General features: G+C 40.0%; 1 protein-coding gene across 37 annotated transcripts in view; it reads right to left on the bottom strand.

Moving 5' to 3' along the window:
- The window catches only part of cmn (calymmin), a 69,737-nt gene extending 52,235 nt beyond the window's left edge, over positions 1-17,502 (bottom strand). For 27 of the 37 annotated variants that reach the window (XM_036946640.1, XM_036946639.1, XM_036946660.1 and 24 more), the window contains exons 1-20: positions 17,334-17,501; positions 12,710-12,772; positions 9,972-10,022; positions 9,669-9,719; positions 9,481-9,534; positions 9,336-9,380; positions 8,999-9,049; positions 8,824-8,874; positions 8,673-8,723; positions 8,386-8,439; positions 7,603-7,653; positions 7,428-7,496; positions 7,292-7,330; positions 7,089-7,178; positions 6,958-6,996; positions 5,300-5,353; positions 3,529-3,579; positions 3,362-3,412; positions 2,874-2,915; positions 2,707-2,748 (exon numbers count right to left, since the gene is read on the bottom strand). In XM_036946640.1, coding sequence (XP_036802535.1) covers positions 2,707-2,748; positions 2,874-2,915; positions 3,362-3,412; positions 3,529-3,579; positions 5,300-5,353; positions 6,958-6,996; positions 7,089-7,178; positions 7,292-7,330; positions 7,428-7,496; positions 7,603-7,653; positions 8,386-8,439; positions 8,673-8,723; positions 8,824-8,874; positions 8,999-9,049; positions 9,336-9,380; positions 9,481-9,534; positions 9,669-9,719; positions 9,972-10,022; positions 12,710-12,772; positions 17,334-17,406 — 1,072 coding nt within the window. In that variant the 5' untranslated portion in view covers positions 17,407-17,501. Of the gene's footprint in view, positions 1-2,706; positions 2,749-2,873; positions 2,916-3,361; positions 3,413-3,528; positions 3,580-5,299; positions 5,354-6,957; positions 6,997-7,088; positions 7,179-7,291; positions 7,331-7,427; positions 7,497-7,602; positions 7,654-8,385; positions 8,440-8,672; positions 8,724-8,823; positions 8,875-8,998; positions 9,050-9,335; positions 9,381-9,480; positions 9,535-9,668; positions 9,720-9,971; positions 10,023-12,709; positions 12,773-17,333 lie in introns of all 37 variants that reach the window. The other 10 variants (XM_036946645.1, XM_036946647.1, XM_036946644.1 and 7 more) reach the window with 4 other exon arrangements.
- Positions 17,503-19,751: the final 2,249 nt, after the last annotated feature.

Below are 19,751 nucleotides of genomic sequence, written 5' to 3'. Positions count from 1 at the left end.
AAACTGTATTTTTTTGTGAAGAATCAACAACAAGTGGGACACAATCATGAAGTGGAACGACATTTATTGGATATTTCAAACTTTTTTAACAAATCAAAAACTGAAAAATTGGGCGTGCAAAATTATTCAGCCCCCTTAAGTTAATACTTTGTAGCGCCGCCTTTTGCTGCGATTACAGCTGTAAGTCGCTTGGGGTATGTCTCTATCAGTTTTGCACATCGAGAGACTGACATTTTTTCCCATTCCTCCTTGCAAAACAGCTCGAGCTCAGTGAGGTTGGATGGAGAGCATTTGTGAACAGCAGTTTTGAGTTATTTCCACAGATTCTCGATTGGATTCAGGTCTGGACTTTGACTTGGCCATTCTAACACCTGGATATGTTTATTTTTGAACCATTCCATTGTAGATTTTGCTTTATGTTTTGGATCATTGTCTTGTTGGAAGACAAATCTCCGTCCCAGTCTCAGGTCTTTTGCAGACTCCATCAGGTTTTCTTCCAGAATGGTCCTGTATTTGGCTCCATCCATCTTCCCATCAATGTTAACCATCTTCCCTGTCCCTGCTGAAGAAAAGCAGGCCCAAACCATGATGCTGCCACCACCATGTTTGACAGTGGGGATGGTGTGTTCAGGGTGATGAGCTGTGTTGCTTTTACGCCAAACATAACGTTTTGCATTGTTGCCAAAAAGTTCAATTTTGGTTTCATCTGACCAGAGCACCTTCTTCCACATGTTTGGTGGCTCCCAGGTGGCTTGTGGCAAACTTTAAACGACACTTTTTATGGATATCTTTAAGAAATGGCTTTCTTCTTGCCACTCTTCCATAAAGGCCAGATTTGGGCAATATACGACTGATTGTTGTCCTATGGACAGAGTCTCCCACCTCAGCTGTAGATCTCTGCAGTTCATCCAGAGTGATCATGGGCCTCTTGGCTGCATCTCTGATCAGTCTTCTCCTTGTATGAGCTGAAAGTTTAGAGGGACGGCCAGGTCTTGGTAGATTTGCAGTGGTCTGATACTCCTTCCATTTCAATATTATCGCTTGCACAGTGCTCCTTGGGATGTTTAAAGCTTGGGAAATCTTTTTGTATCCAAATCCGGCTTTAAACTTCTTCACAACAGTATCTCGGACCTGCCTGGTGTGTTCCTTGTTCTTCATGATGCTCTCTGCGCTTTTAACGGACCTCTGAGACTATCACAGTGCAGGTGCATTTATACGGAGACTTGATTACACACAGGTGGATTGTATTTATCATCATTAGTCATTTAGGTCAACATTGGATCATTCAGAGATCCTCACTGAACTTCTGGAGAGAGTTTGCTGCACTGAAAGTAAAGGGGCTGAATAATTTTGCACGCCCAATTTTTCAGTTTTTGATTTGTTAAAAAAGTTTGAAATATCTAATAAATGTCATTCCACTTCATGATTGTGTCCCACTTGTTGTTAATTCTTCACAAAAAAAATACAATTTTATATCTTTATGTTTGAATCCTGAAATGTGGCAAAAGGTCGCAAAGTTCCAGGGGGCCGAATACTTTCGCAAGGCACTGTATGGCTCAAGGCCAACATCCCGGAGTCGCATCTTCACTATTGACATTGAGACTGGTGTTGTGGGTACTATTTAATGAAGCTGCCAGTTGAGGACTTGTAAGGCGTCTGTTTCTCAAACTAGACACACTAATGTACTTGTACTCTTGCTCAGTTGTGCACCGGGGCCTCCCACTCTTTCTATTCTGGTTAGGGCCAGCTTGCGCTGTTCTGTGAAGGGAGTAGTACACAGCGTTGTACAAGATCTTCAGTTTCTTGGCAATTTCTCACATGGAATAGCCTTCAATTCTCAGAACAAGAATAAACTGACGAGTTTAAGAAGAAAGTTATTTGATTCTGTTCATTTTAAGCCTGTAATCAAACCCACAAATGCTGATGCTCCAGATACTCAACTAGTCTGAAGGTGGCCAGTTTTATTGCTTCTTTAATCAGGACAACAGTTTTCAGCTGTGCTAACATAATCGCAAAAAGCTTTTCTAATGTTCAATTAGCCTTTTAAAATGATAAACTTGGATTAGCTAACACAACGTGCCATTGGAACACAGGAGTGATGGTGGCTGATAATGGCCTCTGTTCGCATATGTAGATATTCCATAAAGAAAATTGTTTTTAAAATCAGCCGTTTCCAGCTACAATAGTCATTTTCAACATTAACAACGTGTACACTGTATTTCTGATCAATTTGATGTCATTTTCATGGACAATCTCTTTTTTTTCTTTGAAAAACAAGGTCATTTCTAAGTAACCCCAAACTTTTGAACAGTAGTGTATATAATAATACATAATACAATTGTATAATATATGCCACTAAGCAGACACTTCTATCCAAAGCGATTTACAGTAATGTGTGCATATATTTTCTTATGGTTGGCTCAACATTGTTCCATCTAAAACTCTGTGAAATATCTTTTCAATAACCAAAAATATCCTATTTTCAGCAGTTTGAAGCTGATGTACAAAACAGAAAGTAAAACTAAATAAAAAAACTTACCGGAAAGGGAAGCATAGAAGTATCGCTCATAACAAGGATGAGGACCACTTATCAGACTTGCATTAAATGAGCATGACAGGTCTATAACTCGCATTTCTATCATTTCTATTCTATTTCTATCTATCAGTCGGGTCGTACACGGGTTGGGACGTGTTGTTGATATTTACCTGGTTTGGGTGCCTTTGCCCCACCATTGGGATATCCATACCCTAGGCATCAGGAACAGACAAATGCTTATGTTCTTAGATGGTCATTACAACTGGTTTCATATCAAATGACCATAACTATAGAACAAAAAAGGAATTCATACAACTGAGTAACTTTGCAGTCTTACCACTGGGTCTGGAACCATATCCATTGGGTACACCACCATAACCTGAAGTTATCCCCACAGGAAGAATAAATTCAAAACTTTTTACTTAAAGATGATTGTGACAAATTTCAAACAAAATTGGGTCCTTGAATGACATGGTTCAACAACAACAAATCATGAGATTTAGGAAACTCCTGCAAACAAAATTCTAGGGGGGACTTACTATTGGGTTTGGAGATTTGTATTACACATTTGAATAATCTAATGTTAGAATGAAACAATCAAGGTCTTTAAACACTTTTTTTTGTAAATGCTTTTTATGGTGTCTGATGGAGTATATTTACAATGTTGTTAATATTAAGATTTGTATTTATTTATTGTGATTGTCCCGTCTTTCAAGAAACCCTGGACTACATGCAGTTATAAAACCAGTTCTCATGGTGAACAGTCTCAATAGAAATGTCACTTAATAGCTGTGATTGTAGCACCAATGTAGGGGTTTACATTACCATTGGGTTTAGCTCCTTGTCCATTGGGTACACCAGCTCCAGCACTATAACCTAGAAACCAGACAAATGTTAACTCAAACCAAACTCTGAAAACACAATACTGATATAATATGCTTAAAACACTAACGATAAATTGACAAACACAGAGTTGTTTTGGTTGGACTTACCATTGGGTTTGGCACCTTGTCCATTTGGCACATCAGCTCCAGCACCATAGCCTATAAATAACACAGTTGTCACAACAAAAACAACTAGAAAATGACATTTCCTTAAAAAAAAAAAATGTGTGTGCTTGCATTGTTGTGAAATAGTAGTAGTGGTAGTGACTCTAGTAGTAATATTAGTATTAGCAATGGCAGTAATAGGGCTGTTATAGGCTTATGGGTTAGTTGTGTGGTGAGCTGTCGTGTGGAGTTACTTTAGTGAGTTAGTATAGTAGGCTAGAGGGAGTACTATGGGTGTGTTTGTAAATTCACTCTGGAGTGCCAGAGTGTGCTCAGAGTGCGCTCTGGGCATTCATAAATTCAGAGCGTTGTCAGATTGTCTGTAAATTCAGAGCGTTCCGCTCTCAGAGCATTTAGAGCGCACACTGGACACTGGCCGAGGAATAGGATTGTTGATTTTTCAACATTTTGAAAGTTCTCAGTTTAGAACGTTGAAGCCTGCATTTTGCCATTGAAGCGGGAATACAACAAGCTTTATAGATGATAAATGATGAATGGTAGCATAAAGATGTGTTAAAGCAATCTAAGTTGGGTCAGTCTGCATATCTCAACGTTGGTTCGGTGTTTGTAGCTGAAACGGATCAAGAGCAGTGGCAAATTCAAAATGTGCCTTTCTGTAGACTATGGATGCACATTTAAAATAGTGCACATTTAAAATAGTTATAGTACAAAAAGTATCAACAATCTTTAGACAAGCAGTTGAATCAGTCAGCACGTCAGCATTGGTTTGGTGTTTGTAACATAAATGGTTCAAGAAAGGTGTCTGATCCAATTTGACCATTGAAGTCTACGGAGCATTTATTGAAAATATGAAATGGTTCGGGTTAAAAGTACAAATAGTATCAACAATCTTTTTTTTTTTTTACAAGCTTCTAAGTTCAGTCAATCTGTACATGTCAACGTTCGGTGTTTGTAACTTTAACGGTTCAAGAGCAGTGCGGAAAAGCAAAATGTGCCAATCGTAGACTATGGAGCTTTTATGTAAATGTAGAATGTTAGTGCAAAAAGTATAAATATATTCTAAAAGCTTTTTAAAACCAATGTTAGTTGAGTTAGTCTACACATTTCAACGTTAGTGTGGTGTTTGTAGAATAAACGGTTGAGCAGTGGCGAATCCAGATACTTCCCAATACTTCCCTTTTATGCAAATTTAAAATTGTTATAGTTCAAATTATAAATAGTAACAAAAAGCTGTATATAAGCAATCTAGGTTTAGTCAGTCTGCACATTTCAACATTGGTTTGATGTTGGTAGCTTAAACAGTTCAATAGTAGATGTCTCCATTTTTGTTTACCATTCAAGTCTATGGCCATTGAAATGCATTGGGATTTCTGCAAATATGGTTGTAGTGTGAAAAGTATAATTAGTATCAATAAGTTTATTTCTAGCAACCTGAAGACAATCAGCTTGTACATTTTATAGTTGTTTTGGTATTAGTAGCTTTGATGGTTTTGGTGCTACAGGTAGCAGCGGAAGGTGAATAATAAATGTCAGATTTCAGCTGTTCTTGCATTCAGCAAGCACACCTAATTATAATATACTGCTAATTCAACATGAATCATCTAGAATGAACAGAAACAGAGCCAAGGCGGTTTACCATTGGTTTAGCACCATTTCCTTGGGCACAGCAGCACCATGTTTCCCTGACTAAAATAATCCTAAAATACTTGGTTTAACACAAAATTAGCATACCAAGAAAAAAAGGGAGATTTACCTTTGTTTTTTTTAGCACCATTTCCATTTGGCACAGCTGCAGGAGCACCATAACCTAGAGATCAGACAGATTCAAACCAATGTTCATGGTTGTACCACTTAGGCCAGGGGTTCTCAAAGTGCCCTCAGAACAGCCCACAGGGATGCTGGCCCATGTTGACTCCAATGCGTCCCTCAATTGTGTCAAGTTGGCTGGATGTCCTTTGGGTGGTGGACCATTTTTTATACACACGGGAAACTGTTGAGCGTGAAAACCCAGCAGCGTTGCAGTTCTTGACACATGGCACCTACTATCATACCACGTTCAAAGGCACTTAAGTCTTTGGTTTTGCCCATCCACCCTGTGAATGGCAGTCACATATAATCCATGTCTCAATTGTTTCAAGGCTTAAAAACATGTCTTTAAACCTATCTCCACCCCTTCATCTACATTGATTGAAGTGGATTTAACAAGTGACATCAATAATAGATCATTGCTTTCACCTGGATTCACCTGGTCAGTCTATGTCATGGAAAGAGCAGGTGTCCTTAATGTTTTGTAAACTCTGTATTTTTTACATGTTATTTTTTTATGAATATTACTAAGAACATATTAAACTAATTTTGTCACAGGGGTCCTTGGAATACGTTTAGAAAGTGTAATACAATGTAATATTATTAATCTACAATTTATGTTCTTAACCTGGGGCAACATGGGTCTGGGAGGCTCACAGGGATATTGGCATCCACAGTACTCCACCAATTGTAACTTTAACTCAACACTTCTTGTACTCACCAAAAACATACATAAATGCACTGTAATTTAAGCTTTAAAAAGGCAAAGTTCTCTCTCTACAGAAATGATCCCTGTATGATGCATAGTTTTGATGACATTCTAGACTATTCTGATCTTCCAACTTTTGTGGCAAAAGTTTGGGAAAGACACTTTCCTGTTTCAGCAAGACAATGCCGCCGTGCACAAAGCGAGGTCCATACAGAAATGGTTGGTTGAGATCGATATGGAAGAACGTGAATGGCCTGCACAGAGCCCTGACCTCAACCCCATCAAACACCTTTGGGAGTAATTGGACCACCGACTACGAGCCAGGCCTAATCGCCCAACATCAGTGCCCGACCTCACTAATGCTCTTTTGGCTGAATGGAAGCAAGTCCCCAGAGTAATGTTCCAACATCTAGTAGAAACCCTTCACAGAAGAGTGGAGGCTGTTATAGCAGCAAAGGGGGACCAACTCCATATTAATGCCCACCATTTTGGAATAAGATGTTCGACGAGCAGGTGTCCACATACTTTTGGTCATGTAATGTATTTAACTTACCTTAGAAGTGTTTACTTTGCAGGCTGACTAGCATCTATTGAGTTGCAATGTCCCATAAATGTAATGTCCAAATCAAGTTTAAGTATGTACAATACATGTGTTGCAGAGACATAATTCAAATGAAAGGCAACAGCTAATCATTGACAGATTGACAAATTATTATTTTGATTCCCATGATTCAATGTACCGCGATTGATCCAAACCCAAACTTCCACACTGTGGCGAAGTGAGAAATGTGATCCTTCAAATAGTCCAAAATTATGTGTATAGCCTTACTGAATATCTTAAAACATACTAACTTGTAAAACACAAAATGTACATATAAAGAAAAAGGGAGATTTACCATTGGGTTTAACACCTTGTCCATTGGGACCGCCGTAACCTACAGAGAGAATCACAAATGGTGTAAATTAACAAAACACTTTTCATATCAACAGCTGAGGAAGACTTATTCAAACACAATTCTAAGCTTACTTTTTTGGCCTCCTCCATTAGAGTATCCAGCCGAGAGGCCACCACCCAGGCCAAGACCAGCCCTGGCATAGGCACCATTTGGCCTGTAGCCTGGTTAGACAACGGACAAGGGTCAAAAGTATACAAGGATATACTATAATATTCCAAATGATTAGTTAAAAAAAAAAAATGTAAATAGCTCAGATAGTTTTGTATTGACTCACCATTCATTGGCTGTGAGCCATATCCATTACCGCCATACACTGGAAACACAAATGACAACATTAATAGTTAGTTAAAACAAGTATCTATAAAAAGTGATTTAATATACCCATACACAACTTTCAGTTTCTCACTTACCTCCCCTCCTGTTTGTAGCTAGTTGAGGTACCCCCAGACCCTTTCGAGTCCCCACTCCAAGAGAAGCACCTGGTACCAAAACAAGAACAAAGGAGCAAATATGTGGTCATTGTGATAAATTATAGATTATTATGCTATAAAAAATGGTGGGTGATTAGAGAAGACAGTACTTTACCTGCACCAAAAGGTGGTCGGCCGTATCCTTTCATGGGTCCTTTCATGCCAGCTTTAAAACACATACACAAAACAACATGATGTGACCCAACTCAAACTCCTCCACCATTTAACACACATACATGGTGTTACAGCAGTAAGCTTGTAAAATATGAAGAATATGAACACGCAATACACACAACGTGAACACAAAAAAAACACAAACACAACGCACACGGACATGCAGAAGTCACCTCGGAAAAGATGAGGAAAGCTACAAGCTACAAGCTAACAAGACTAGCATGCAGTGCTAGTGTAAACTCATTAATTTAGTCATGCTGAATGAATATTGGCAATATATAGGCGGGTTGACAACGTCGCGAAAACGATAACACTCGCTTCAAATGGGGCAAAAGGCCGTGTGTTGTTGTGATTCTGATGGCCAGATAGTTAGCAACAATGACAAGAAACTGCCATGTGGGGAATCGTAAGTGGCTCGTTTCAGATAGCTTAACCTTGTTCTTGATACCATGTCTTGTTTTGAGGTGTTTTGACTCATTTCATGTCCAAGCTAATATTACTTAATAAATTTGCTAGCTAACCGACAACTAACAATGTATTTGAGAAACATTGTGCAAATGTATTTATGCTTTCCATTAAACATTGGGGACAAAATATAGCTGACCTGCTGTCAACAATCTAAGCCAACCCAGTCTGTTTTGCCGCATAGTTGCGCAAGTATCGGTTTTTGATGCTAAACAACCAACCAACTCTGAAGTACAACACATAAGTACAACACACACACCATTTGGATTCGGAGCACCATGTCCATTGGGTGCACCAGCTCCAGCTCCTTGACCTAGAGGTTTCAGGTAAATGACACCACACAACTTATTCTTATAAATTGATATTTAAACAATATTGGAGCAGCACCGTAACCTATAAATAAATTATTAAAAGTAACGGAACCCGAAACAATCGTTCACAGACAGTTTGGGAACAAGTAATCATTTTCAGTCTCAATGAAAATTTACTTGGCAAAGGCATCATTATGAGCTTTGATTGCGGCACCAATATAAGAGTTTACTATACCATTGTGTTTAGCTCCTTGTCCATTGCCATTAGGCACACCGGCACCATAACCTGGAAATAACACAGTTGTCACAACAAAACAATGATTATATACTGCAAATTCACCATGAATGATCTAGATATGGACAGAAACAAAGCCAAGGAGGTTTACCATTGGCCTTGGCACCATTTCCATTAGGCACAGCTGCAGGAGCACCATAACCTAGAGATAAGGCAAATGTTAATTAAAATAAACCAAATGGTACTTGTGCCACTTACTGAACCTCTGAACACCAATATAATTACTAAAACACTAAAGTGATACTCAAGGGGAAAAAACGATTTACCTTTTGATTTTTGACCATTTCCATTGGGTACAGCAGCTGGAGCACTATAGCCTGCAACAGGGACGTCAGTGTTACAGAGAAAGCATGATTGTACCAGATAAACAAATACATCTGATATGGTAGTAGTACAGATAAGGGGATCATTTTACCATTGTGTTTAGCATAACCTAGAGATCAGACAAACTGTTAACTCGAACTGTTAACAGCAGTTAACAACAGCTGTTAACTCGAACCACATGGTAGTTGTGTCACTTCCTGAACCTCTGAAAACCTAATACCTATATAATTACTAACACACACAATTGACACTCAAAGGGAAAAAAAAGACGTGATTTACCTTTTGACCTTTGGCCATAGGGTACAGCAGCTGGAGCACCATATCCTTCAACAGGGATGCCAAAGTGTTACAGAAAATGCATGATTGTACCAAATCTCAACAAATAAATCCGATATGACATAGTGCAGATAAGTGGGTAATTTACCATTGGGTTTAGCACCATTTCCATTAGGCACAGCTGCAGGAGCACCATAATAACCTAGAGATCAGACAGGTTAAAACCAATAGTCAAAGTTGTATCACTTACTGAATCTCTGAAAAAGTACTAATGCAGACTACTTGCTTAAGCACAACAACCAAAAATTGGCATGAAAGAAAAAAAGGGAGATTAACCATTGAGTTTAGCACCATTTCCATTGGACATAGCTGCAGGAGCACCATAACCTATAGAAATCAAACACACATTGCATGTAGATTAAATCGCTGCACTCCACAGGTGTAAACCCTCCATATGTCATTTAGCTATTGAATAAACTCAACTCTCATGGAACAACGTGTCACACCCCACCAACCCTGCTGGACAGACACTGATGAGGTGTCATCAATTCAACACCAACCAAAACATGTTCTCCGACTGTAGTATTGTGCAAGAAACATAATGTAAACAGAGAAACACAGTGCAAAGTGAGTATTTACCATTGGGTTTGGCACCGTTTCCATTGGGCACTCCGGCTCCAGCACTGTAACCTAAACACCCAGGTGTTACCAACATATACTGTATAACATATGAAAATTATGAACACATAAAAGGTTAGCATTGGCATTGCAGGTATAAAAGGTTATACATCGCGTTATGGTTCGTTCCACCAAATGAGTATTATTGGCGTAGTGTACCCTAAAAAAAGGTTTTATTTCACCTCATTTTAACATGATCATAAAGAGCACATGTACAACTTAATAAAAAAACACGTTGTCCCATTTCAAGAGGTTAAATGAAAACATGACTATTGTAAGTGTCTATTAAGTGCCAAATAAAGTAACAGGGTTGACGATTTCATCTTAAAATCAGCCATTGTGACAGGGGGAATGGAAGCTTGTTGGGTGCAACAGGGAGGGGCAATTGAATGCAAGCTTCACAAAAAATAAATGATAAAACATTTCTAACCTATACTGTATATGGTTAACATCTTATGCTCGACCCGCTCAGCTTTCCACCACAAAACATCAGAAAATGGCCCAAAAGAGTAGAACCAGCTGATCTGCTTTTACACTACGATTCAATGTTTATTTTTTATATATATATATATTTAAAAAGGAATCGTGTCACCGTATCCTGAGGGGGAAGAGGCATTGTCGTGCCCTCTTCACAACTGTGTTGGTGTGATTGGACCATGATAGATCCTTACTGATGTAGACACTGAGGAACTTGACGCTCTTGACCCACTACACTACAGCCCTGTAGATGTAAATGTTGGTTGTTCAGCACTCTGTTTCCTGTAGTCCAAGATAAGCTCCTTTGTATCGCCCATATTGAGGGAGAGGTTGTTGTCCTGGCACCACTGCCAGATCTCTGACCTCCTCCCTATAGGCTGTCTCGTCGTCGTCGGTGATCAGCCCTACCACCGCCGAGTCGTCGGCAAACTTAATGATGGTGTTGTAGTTGTGTGCGGCCACGCATTCGTGGGTGAACAGGGAGTACAAGAGGGGACTGAGCACGCACCCCTGAGACGCCCCACGTGTTGAGGATCAGCATGGCAGATGTGTTATTGCCTACTCTCACCACCTGAGGGCGGCTCGTCAGGAAGTCCAGGATCCAGTTTCAGAGGGAGGTGTTCGGTCCCAGGGTCCTTAGCTTAGTGATGACCTTGAATGGGCACTATGGTGTTGAACGTGGAGCTGTAGTCAATGAACAATATTCTCACGTAGGTGTTCCTTTTGTCCAGGTGGGAAAGAGCAGTGTGGAGTGCAATAGCGATTGAGTCATCTATGGATCTGTTGGTGAGGTATGCGAATTGGAGGGGGTCCAGGGTGTCTAGGATGATGGTGTTAATGTGAGCCATGGGCAGCCTTTCAAAGCACTTCATGGCTACAGATGTGAGTGCTGCGGGACGGTAGTCATTCAGATAGGTTACGTTGGTGTTCTTAGGCACTTAAAATGAGGGACAGACATTTCATGTGATTAGATGAATCACTAATCACATTAAATAAATAATCATCTTCAGAAAGGACTGTCAATGCAACAAAAATAACGAGGGCTTTACAATGATGAGAATTGGGAGACATTTTGGGGTTGTGGGTTCAAATCTTCAGAGAAATAACAGGGTACACAGTGGAACATGTCAAAATGCAGAATTTTGACACTTTAGCAAGTCTTCATTCATATGCAAAATCTGATTTATTTAATGTTCCCATGTGGTATGCAGTATATTAAAGGGCACTTCCTTTAATATTCAATATATTCAATACTTAAAATTTCAAAGGGAAGCAATAGGTATTCGTTTGTTGGAACGACCCTTATGCTGATTTGACAACGTTTATAAGACAATGATTAGGACATGACACCTACTGGTCAATAGTCAAGCATTCAAGTTGTTGATATACAGTCAGACGTAAACTCTTAGGCTGCGTTTACACAAGCAGCCCATTCTGATCTTTTGCCCAATTATTGGCAAAACGCTGATCTGATTGGTCAAAAGAGCAATTAGTAGTAAAGAAATATCATAAATGTGTGCCTTAAAAAACACACACAAAATAGGGTGGATTTACCATTGGGTTTAGCCCCCTGTCCATTGAGCAGTCCACCTCAAGCACCATTGGGATCATACAGTGTTATACCAAACGTGACTATACAACGTCGTTTCACAAACTCGACCCTCTCCGACAAATTAAAGCAGATTCACAATGAAAAAAAAGCATATACCATTAGGTTTAGCCCCCTGATCATTTGTTGCACCACTGGGCTCCCGAGTGATGCAGTGGTCTAAGGCACTGCATCTCAGTGCTAGAAGTGCCACTACAGGTTCGATTCCAGGCTGTATCACAACCGGCCGTGATTGAAAGTCTCATAGGGTGGCACACAATTGGTCCAGCGTCGTCTGGGTTAGGGATTGGCCGGGGTAGGCCATCGTTGTAAATAAGAATTTGTTCTAAACTGACTTGCCTAGTTAAATATCCTACAATTAGCATGGCAACTGTTATTACCATTTAGACCTAGGTTTCAAATACTTGACAATTGTTTCTAGCACTTAGTTTGAGCTTGTCTGACTTAATGCACCAATAGAAATGTCAAAAAATTGCACACCCTGCACTCCAGGCAGACTCAGGAAAATGTTAAAAGTAGTAGGTCAGACTACCATACCAGTTATCACACATTTACCCTAATGCACATAATGTACAGACCAAGCAGCCCACAGCAACCTCTTCACACAACTTACCAATTCCCTTGTATCCATATCCATTGGATGGCATCAACATCCTTCCAACACCCCCACCATTTCCTGAAATGGGAAAATAAAAGGTTTTAAAATAAAGCGTAACGATCTCAAATAGCCTAAGTTGAATTGAGTTGGGTCGAGGGCTATGTCCATCGGGCACAACAGCTGCCGGTGCCAGTCTATATCCTACAATTGGGAATCACAAATGACATCAGCAAAAATGTAAAAGGTGTCACATGTTGACAGTGATGTAATCTCACATTAACGAATCAACATGACATTTGGAGAAACTGATTGGCTACTTTCTAATGTCAAATATAAAAACTATGACATTCCTGTGTGAGTCTGGATTTTGCAGATCATTTAAGGGAAATGAGATCCATTGACACTAGGGGAAAATCCCTCAATACAGGGACTGTGTACAAGTAGTCAAATCTATTTTCTCACGGTGAGATGTCAAATTTAGACTGTCGCTGTCACCAAAGCTTAGCTGCCTTTGATTTCAAGAAAGAGAACCAGTGGAAAAGGAATATGTTTTTTTTTCTCGCACAATCACAAGAGAACTTGAGGGACACAGCAATGCACTTAAGAGTTTCACAGCAAGCATCACTCAGATGTTTGTCTTTCTACAGTTTGACATGATCGTTTGAAATGTGACAGGTAAACACCAGCATTTGCTAGAGATTTCTCTCTTCTTTGCCTTCTCTCTTCTTCATTCAGGCATGTGGACTGGACCATTTCATGAAGTAGTACTAGCTCAATCTTTCAACAAAATGACACGTAATTGTGTAGAAAATATTTTTAGTAAAACTAATTGTAATTACTATTTCGATACCACTTTACACACAGTAGTTCAAAGTGCTTTGCACACACACAAAAAAATGAAAATATTAATTTGTAAACATACAATAAACACTTAAATGGGCAATCTGTCAAACAATAACTAGAGATTGGGGCGGCAGGGTAGCCTAGTGGCTAGAGCGTTGGACTAGTAACCGAAAGGTTGCAAATTCGAATCCCCGAGCTGACAAGGTACAAATCTGTTGTTCTGCCCCTGAACACTGTTCCTAGGCCGTCATTGAAAATAAGAATTTGTTCTTAACTGACTAGCTTAGTTAAATAAAGGTAAAATAAAATTTAAATAGCATCACCCTGCCACTGATTTGGTAAATAGCTGAGGGATCGGGCTGGAGAAATTGAACCACTCTCAAACTCATTGCCAGAGCTTTGGATATAGGGTCTAACCATCCATGATATCAAGATTATAGTTTTAACCATGTTTTAAGGCTTTACAGTGTTTGTTTACGTTCACAATGTTCACAAACAAAGGAGTAAAACAAGCTCATATTTTGAGTTCTGATGGGGAATGACAGTTGAACTAAGCTCATGAGGCAATTATAAGTTATATTCTTCAAGAATCAATGGGTGTATATATATATATATATACCCATTATATAAACCAACAGGTGAAGACAACATACAGTGAAACTATCAACGAGTAAAATATAAAAAGGTTAGATAAAACCCACACCAGGTAATCAATACCGTATACTATATTCACTGTGTACATGCCAATCAATTAAAAGCCATCTATTAAAAGTTTGAAAATAGATTTAAAAGAAGACAGACTTTGCCCGTTTAACACCCTTCTTGCAATCATAGGAAATAATGAACAAAAGTAAGAAGGCCTATGCAAACACCACCATCGTAAACTTAATTCATACTTTTGAACAGATCTACAGTATCTGGCATCATTAAAAAAAAAAAACTTACATTGAATGTTGTCTTGACTTTCAGAATAATATATTGCATAGAAACATACACTGCATGTGCCCAGCATAATATTTTTTTAATGAATCTCCAGCACCAAAAGGAACACCTATGTGAGAATGCTATTCATTAACTAGAGCTCAGCGTTAAACACCATAGTGCCCTCAAAGCTCATCAATAAGCTAAGGACCCTGGGACTAAACACCCGCCCCCAGATGGTAAGGGTAGGTAACAACACATCCGCCACGCTGATCCTCACCACAGGGGCCACTCAGGGGTACGTGCTCAGTCCCCTCCTGTACTCCCTGTTCACTCACGACTGCACGGCTAGGCACGACTCCAACACCATCATTAAGTTTGCCAATGCCTCAACAATGGTTGGCCTGATCACCGACAATGACGAGACAGCCTATAGGGAGGAGGTTAGAGACCTGGCCGTGTGGTGCCAGGACAACAACCTCTCCCTCAACGTGATCAAGACAAAGGAGATGATTGTGGACTACAGGAAAAGGAGGACCGAGCACGCCCCCATTCTCATCGACGGGGCTGCAGTGGAGCAGGTTGAGAGCTTCAAGTTCCTTGGTGTGCACATCACCAACAAACTAACATGGTCCAAGCACACCAAGTCGTGAAGAGGGCACGACAAAACCTATTCCCCCAGCTGCACCATTGAGAGCATCCTGACTGTTGCATCACTGCCTGGTATGGCAACTGCTTGGCCTCCGACCGCAAGACACTACAGAGGGTAGTCCGAACGGCCCAGTACATCACTGGGGCCAAGCTTCCTGCCATCCAGGACCTCTATATGAGGCGGTGTCAGAGGAAGGCCTTTAAAATTGTCAAAGACTCTAGCCACCCGTGTCATTCTCTCTGCTACCGCCCGGCAAGTGGTACCGGAGCACCAAGTCTAGGTCCAAGAGACTTCTAAACAGCTTCTAACCCCAAGCCATAAGTCTCCTGAACACCTAATCAAATGGCTACCCAGACTATTTGCATTCCCCCCCTCTTTTACACCACTGCTACTCTGTTATCATCTATGCATAGTCACTTTAATAACTCTACCTACATGTACATGTTATCTCAACTAACCGGTGCCCCCGTACATCGACTCTGTACCGGTACCCCCCTATATATAGTCTCGCTATTGTTATTTTACGGCTGCTCTTTAATTACTTGTTACTTTTATTTCTTATTCTTATCCGTATTTTTTAAAACTGCATTTTTGATTAAGGGCTCGTAAGTAAGCATTTCACTGTAAGGTCTACATCTGTGGTATTCGGCGCATGTGATTTGATTTGATATTGTTTGCAGACTCAAGCCGTATTTGAATCGTCATGCAGCATTACCACCCATCTCCAAGTGTTTCAATACCCATGTTACCACACCCCTTTTGTATGATAATCTAAATAGCGGTGCATCTCACATCAGGTCTTAGAGGGCACACATCCCAAAAAATGTATACATGTACTGTAGGTGTCTGGCTCCTTAAAAACCAATCCAGGTTGATTTTTTATGGTAACACATGGTAATTAACTGCTCCAAGTGAAACTGACATGTTTGCCTTCAAACAAATGGAAAAGACCTTTACAACAGGCTCGGTTGAAGATCATATTTCGACCTAGATAACACGTGTAATGCCTTATAATATGGTCACAACACATAACATGACTTGTCAAGCATCTATAAACTCCTTGTGTTATCATCATCTTGATCCTCTAATGATCCTGAGTTTTATTATCAACCATTTAGAGTCTGCTGGAAAACTGCCTCATAGAAAGACGTTTTTTTTTTTTTTAAATGTGCTTTTTAAAAGTTAATGTGTGAGGTTTTATACAAGTGGTACTGTATACCAAGTGTAATGTTGCATAAACATGCACAGTATAATGCCTTTTGAATGAGCCATGTGTAGCAACAGGTCATTTACTTAACAGCTGTTTACTTGAACTGAACCACAGAAACCAACATGTCCACATCTTAAGAAATTGTAATTGAGTGACACAAGTATACCCACACTGCAAATAGCCAAAAGGTAGTTATGTGGGACTTACACAAACATAAAACAGACAATCAAATCAGCGCCAACTGCTACTGAGCCACAGCATCATAACCTGCTGGCCACATGTCTCGACGCTCATAACTCAAAAGCCGTGGGTCATGGAGCGTTGCACCTTCTCATAACAGACATGCCCGTGACAAACTACTGACTTCATGAAATTCTTCAAAGAAAGTTAAATTGTACACATTTACTGTAATAAAATCTATCAGCAATTGTATACTAATCTAAATGATCAAAATGCCACCATAAAAATGTAAGACTAGTGTAGGCTAGCCACACCATTTTCCGTGCATACTGACATCCAAGGTAATAAATCAATATTAAGCCCAATACTATATTTGCAAATGAAGGTGCAATTCAAGTCTCAAAGAAAAGCCTCTGTGCAAGAATGTTCAATAAATAAATAAAAAGGAATGTCTAAGAATCAAAAAGATTGTAGAAGGATTTGTAACCAATTACAGGAACAGTGGATTAGCTGCCTATTCAGGGGCAGAACGACAGATTTGTATCTTGTCAGCTCGGGGGTTTGACTTTGCAACCTTACGGTTTCTAGTCCAACGCTCTAACCACTAGGCTACCCTGCCGGGTTAGCATCATGTAGATACTTGTATCCAAAGCAACTTACAGAACTGGCAACATTAACAGTGTCACATACTGTATGTGGCCCCTCCAGGAATTGAACCCACAACCCTGGTGTTACCAGCACTTTACTCCAATCTACTTAGCCATCAAAACCACTGATACTTCTGATAAATATGTGACAGAGCCTTTCTCTCTTTCCACAACTCTTCCACTTACCATTGTTCTTCAGGTGCGCACTATGCGCCAGCCAAAGGACCAGCAAAGTCCGTAGAAGTAGCCATCCCAACATGGTGGAGACACAACAGAATAAAAAAGCCAAAAGAGAGAGAGACACCAGCAGAAAAGGGAATGCAGCTGCTCTACTGTTGGCATATTCTGTGCATGTGAGGGCTTCATATACACTCTTGTTTCAGGTGCCCCTCCTCTCATCAGCTCTCTGGCTTTGGACGTTCCCATTTTGGAGATGCTCCTCCCTTTTCTAGGAAACATGACAGCCCCACAACCCAATTCCTTGGCCATGGTGTACACACACTTGGACAGTTAAATTACATTAACACTTAGACTAAGAGAAGGGGGTTCACCAAATAGGACAGTGACTGATGGGCTCCACATGGTGCATCACCAAGGTTGGATACATGGGAAAAAGAAGCCAACAGAGTGCACTTAAACCAAAGCAGTTGCTTAGCACTGACTTGTGGGCAATCAGCCTTAGTAAGCTTGTCTTAACAATGTTTATAATTGGACAAGACATGCAAGCTAAATTGGTCAACTGTACCTTTCTAAAAATGATATGCAGCCTTGCACCAATGAAATACTTGCATCCCTTCAGTACAACTACAGGGAATATAACTTTTTTACAATAAGGAGCCATATCTCCCAACTACACACTCTACAACCAAGTTTAGTAATTCATATATCACAGACAAAGGGTTGACTATACACCACTTTTAAAAAAATGTTTTCAACATGGATCAGTCTAGACTCTCGTCTACAGGTAGGAACCTAAGGTGAGGATGTTATTTTCACCTCTTAACGTAACCCAGTGAAAGACAAACTTCCAAACAGTTTACACTTTAAATAATTTCAAATCGACTGAAACAAAACGTTCAGACAACAAGACAAGACTTACACGCAAGTAAATAAAATATACATCTTAAAATATAGTATAAACACAGTCAGGTAAATCAATCAACTATGAAGGCATAAGTCACAGACAAGGTAAATATAAGCAAATAACACACATCAATGACTCAGAAAACTGCACCCACATTTTAGGAAAACACATATGAAACAGGAGTTATTTCACAGTACACAGGCAGAATCGCCTATTGAGGACTTGAAAGAGACAGCATCTGATAGAATGATGATACATTTCATATAAGACGCATGGCGGGAGAAAAAACAACATGGAAAGACAACTATCAAATTACCGAAGAACTGTAAAAGCCTGACACACTTGCCTCTCCCTTTCATGGGAAGCTGTACTCTTTCCGCCTGGCTAGACCAGACGCTTAGGAAGGGTTAAACTACACAATTTCACTGGACCACTTTTTTGGGGGTCGTGGAGATGACATAACCAGAGAAGGTCGCTGCTTTAAAAACAGATATTCCAGAACTCCTGGCGAAAGAGTCGGTCACAGTAGTTCCCCCAGAGGAGAGAAACAAGGGTCTTTACTCGGCTTGTTTCTTTGTGCCAAATGTAACATTCCCCAGCAAGAGAACCAAAAATTGTCACTCAAGCAGAAGGGGGGGGGGGGGGGGGGGGGGGGGGGGACTAATAAAGGGTCACTGGCAACAACCAAAACAAAACAGGTAGGGTTTAGGTGTTGTCCACTGAAAGTTAACTAGCAACAACAACTGGGACCTAAAAGACACCCACCATGAGTACCCACTAAATTTGCCCAAGAAGAGGCAAACAAAAGAAAAACCCACACCAAACTTAAAGACAGGAAGAAAACCAAAAAGTGGAGCAAAACAAAAACAGGGAAGATCAGATAATGGATTGTTTTTCTAAAAATCAAATAGGGATAGCCAACTAAAGGTGTCAACCCTCCAAATCTCTCGAGACAACTGGAGCACTGGGCCAGCCGCTCTTAAATATCACCTGGACTAGCACAGGTGAAACACCTTCTGACTAACGAGATGACACCAATTGGTGCGCCCCACGTGCTAATGTGCAACCTCAAAATATAAATGGAAAAACAAAAGCCTGGAACACGATTACGGACCTACACGTTCCAAACAAGAGTGTAGCCAAAAGGCCTTTTCAAATGTTTACGACAAAACGTTGAATATATCCACCAAAAATACTTTTGCGAGTACAGTGCCTTGCGAAAGTATTCGGCCCCCTTGAACTTTGCGACCTTTTGCCACATTTCAGGCTTCAAACATAAAGATATAAAACTGTATTTTTTTGTGAAGAATCAACAACAACTGGGACACAATCATGAAGTGGAACGACATTTATTGGATATTTCAAACTTTTTTAACAAATCAAAAACTGAAAAATTGGGCGTGCAAAATTATTCAGCCCCCTTAAGTTAATACTTTGTAGCGCCACCTTTTGCTGCGATTACAGCTGTAAGTCGCTTGGGGTATGTCTCTATCAGTTTTGCACATCGAGAGACTGAAATT

The sequence above is a fragment of the Oncorhynchus mykiss genome, chromosome 16 (genome assembly GCF_013265735.2).
Source record: "Oncorhynchus mykiss isolate Arlee chromosome 16, USDA_OmykA_1.1, whole genome shotgun sequence".
NCBI classification, from domain to species: Eukaryota; Metazoa; Chordata; class Actinopteri; order Salmoniformes; family Salmonidae; genus Oncorhynchus; species Oncorhynchus mykiss.
This window is presented reverse-complemented; position numbering and strand designations above follow the sequence as displayed.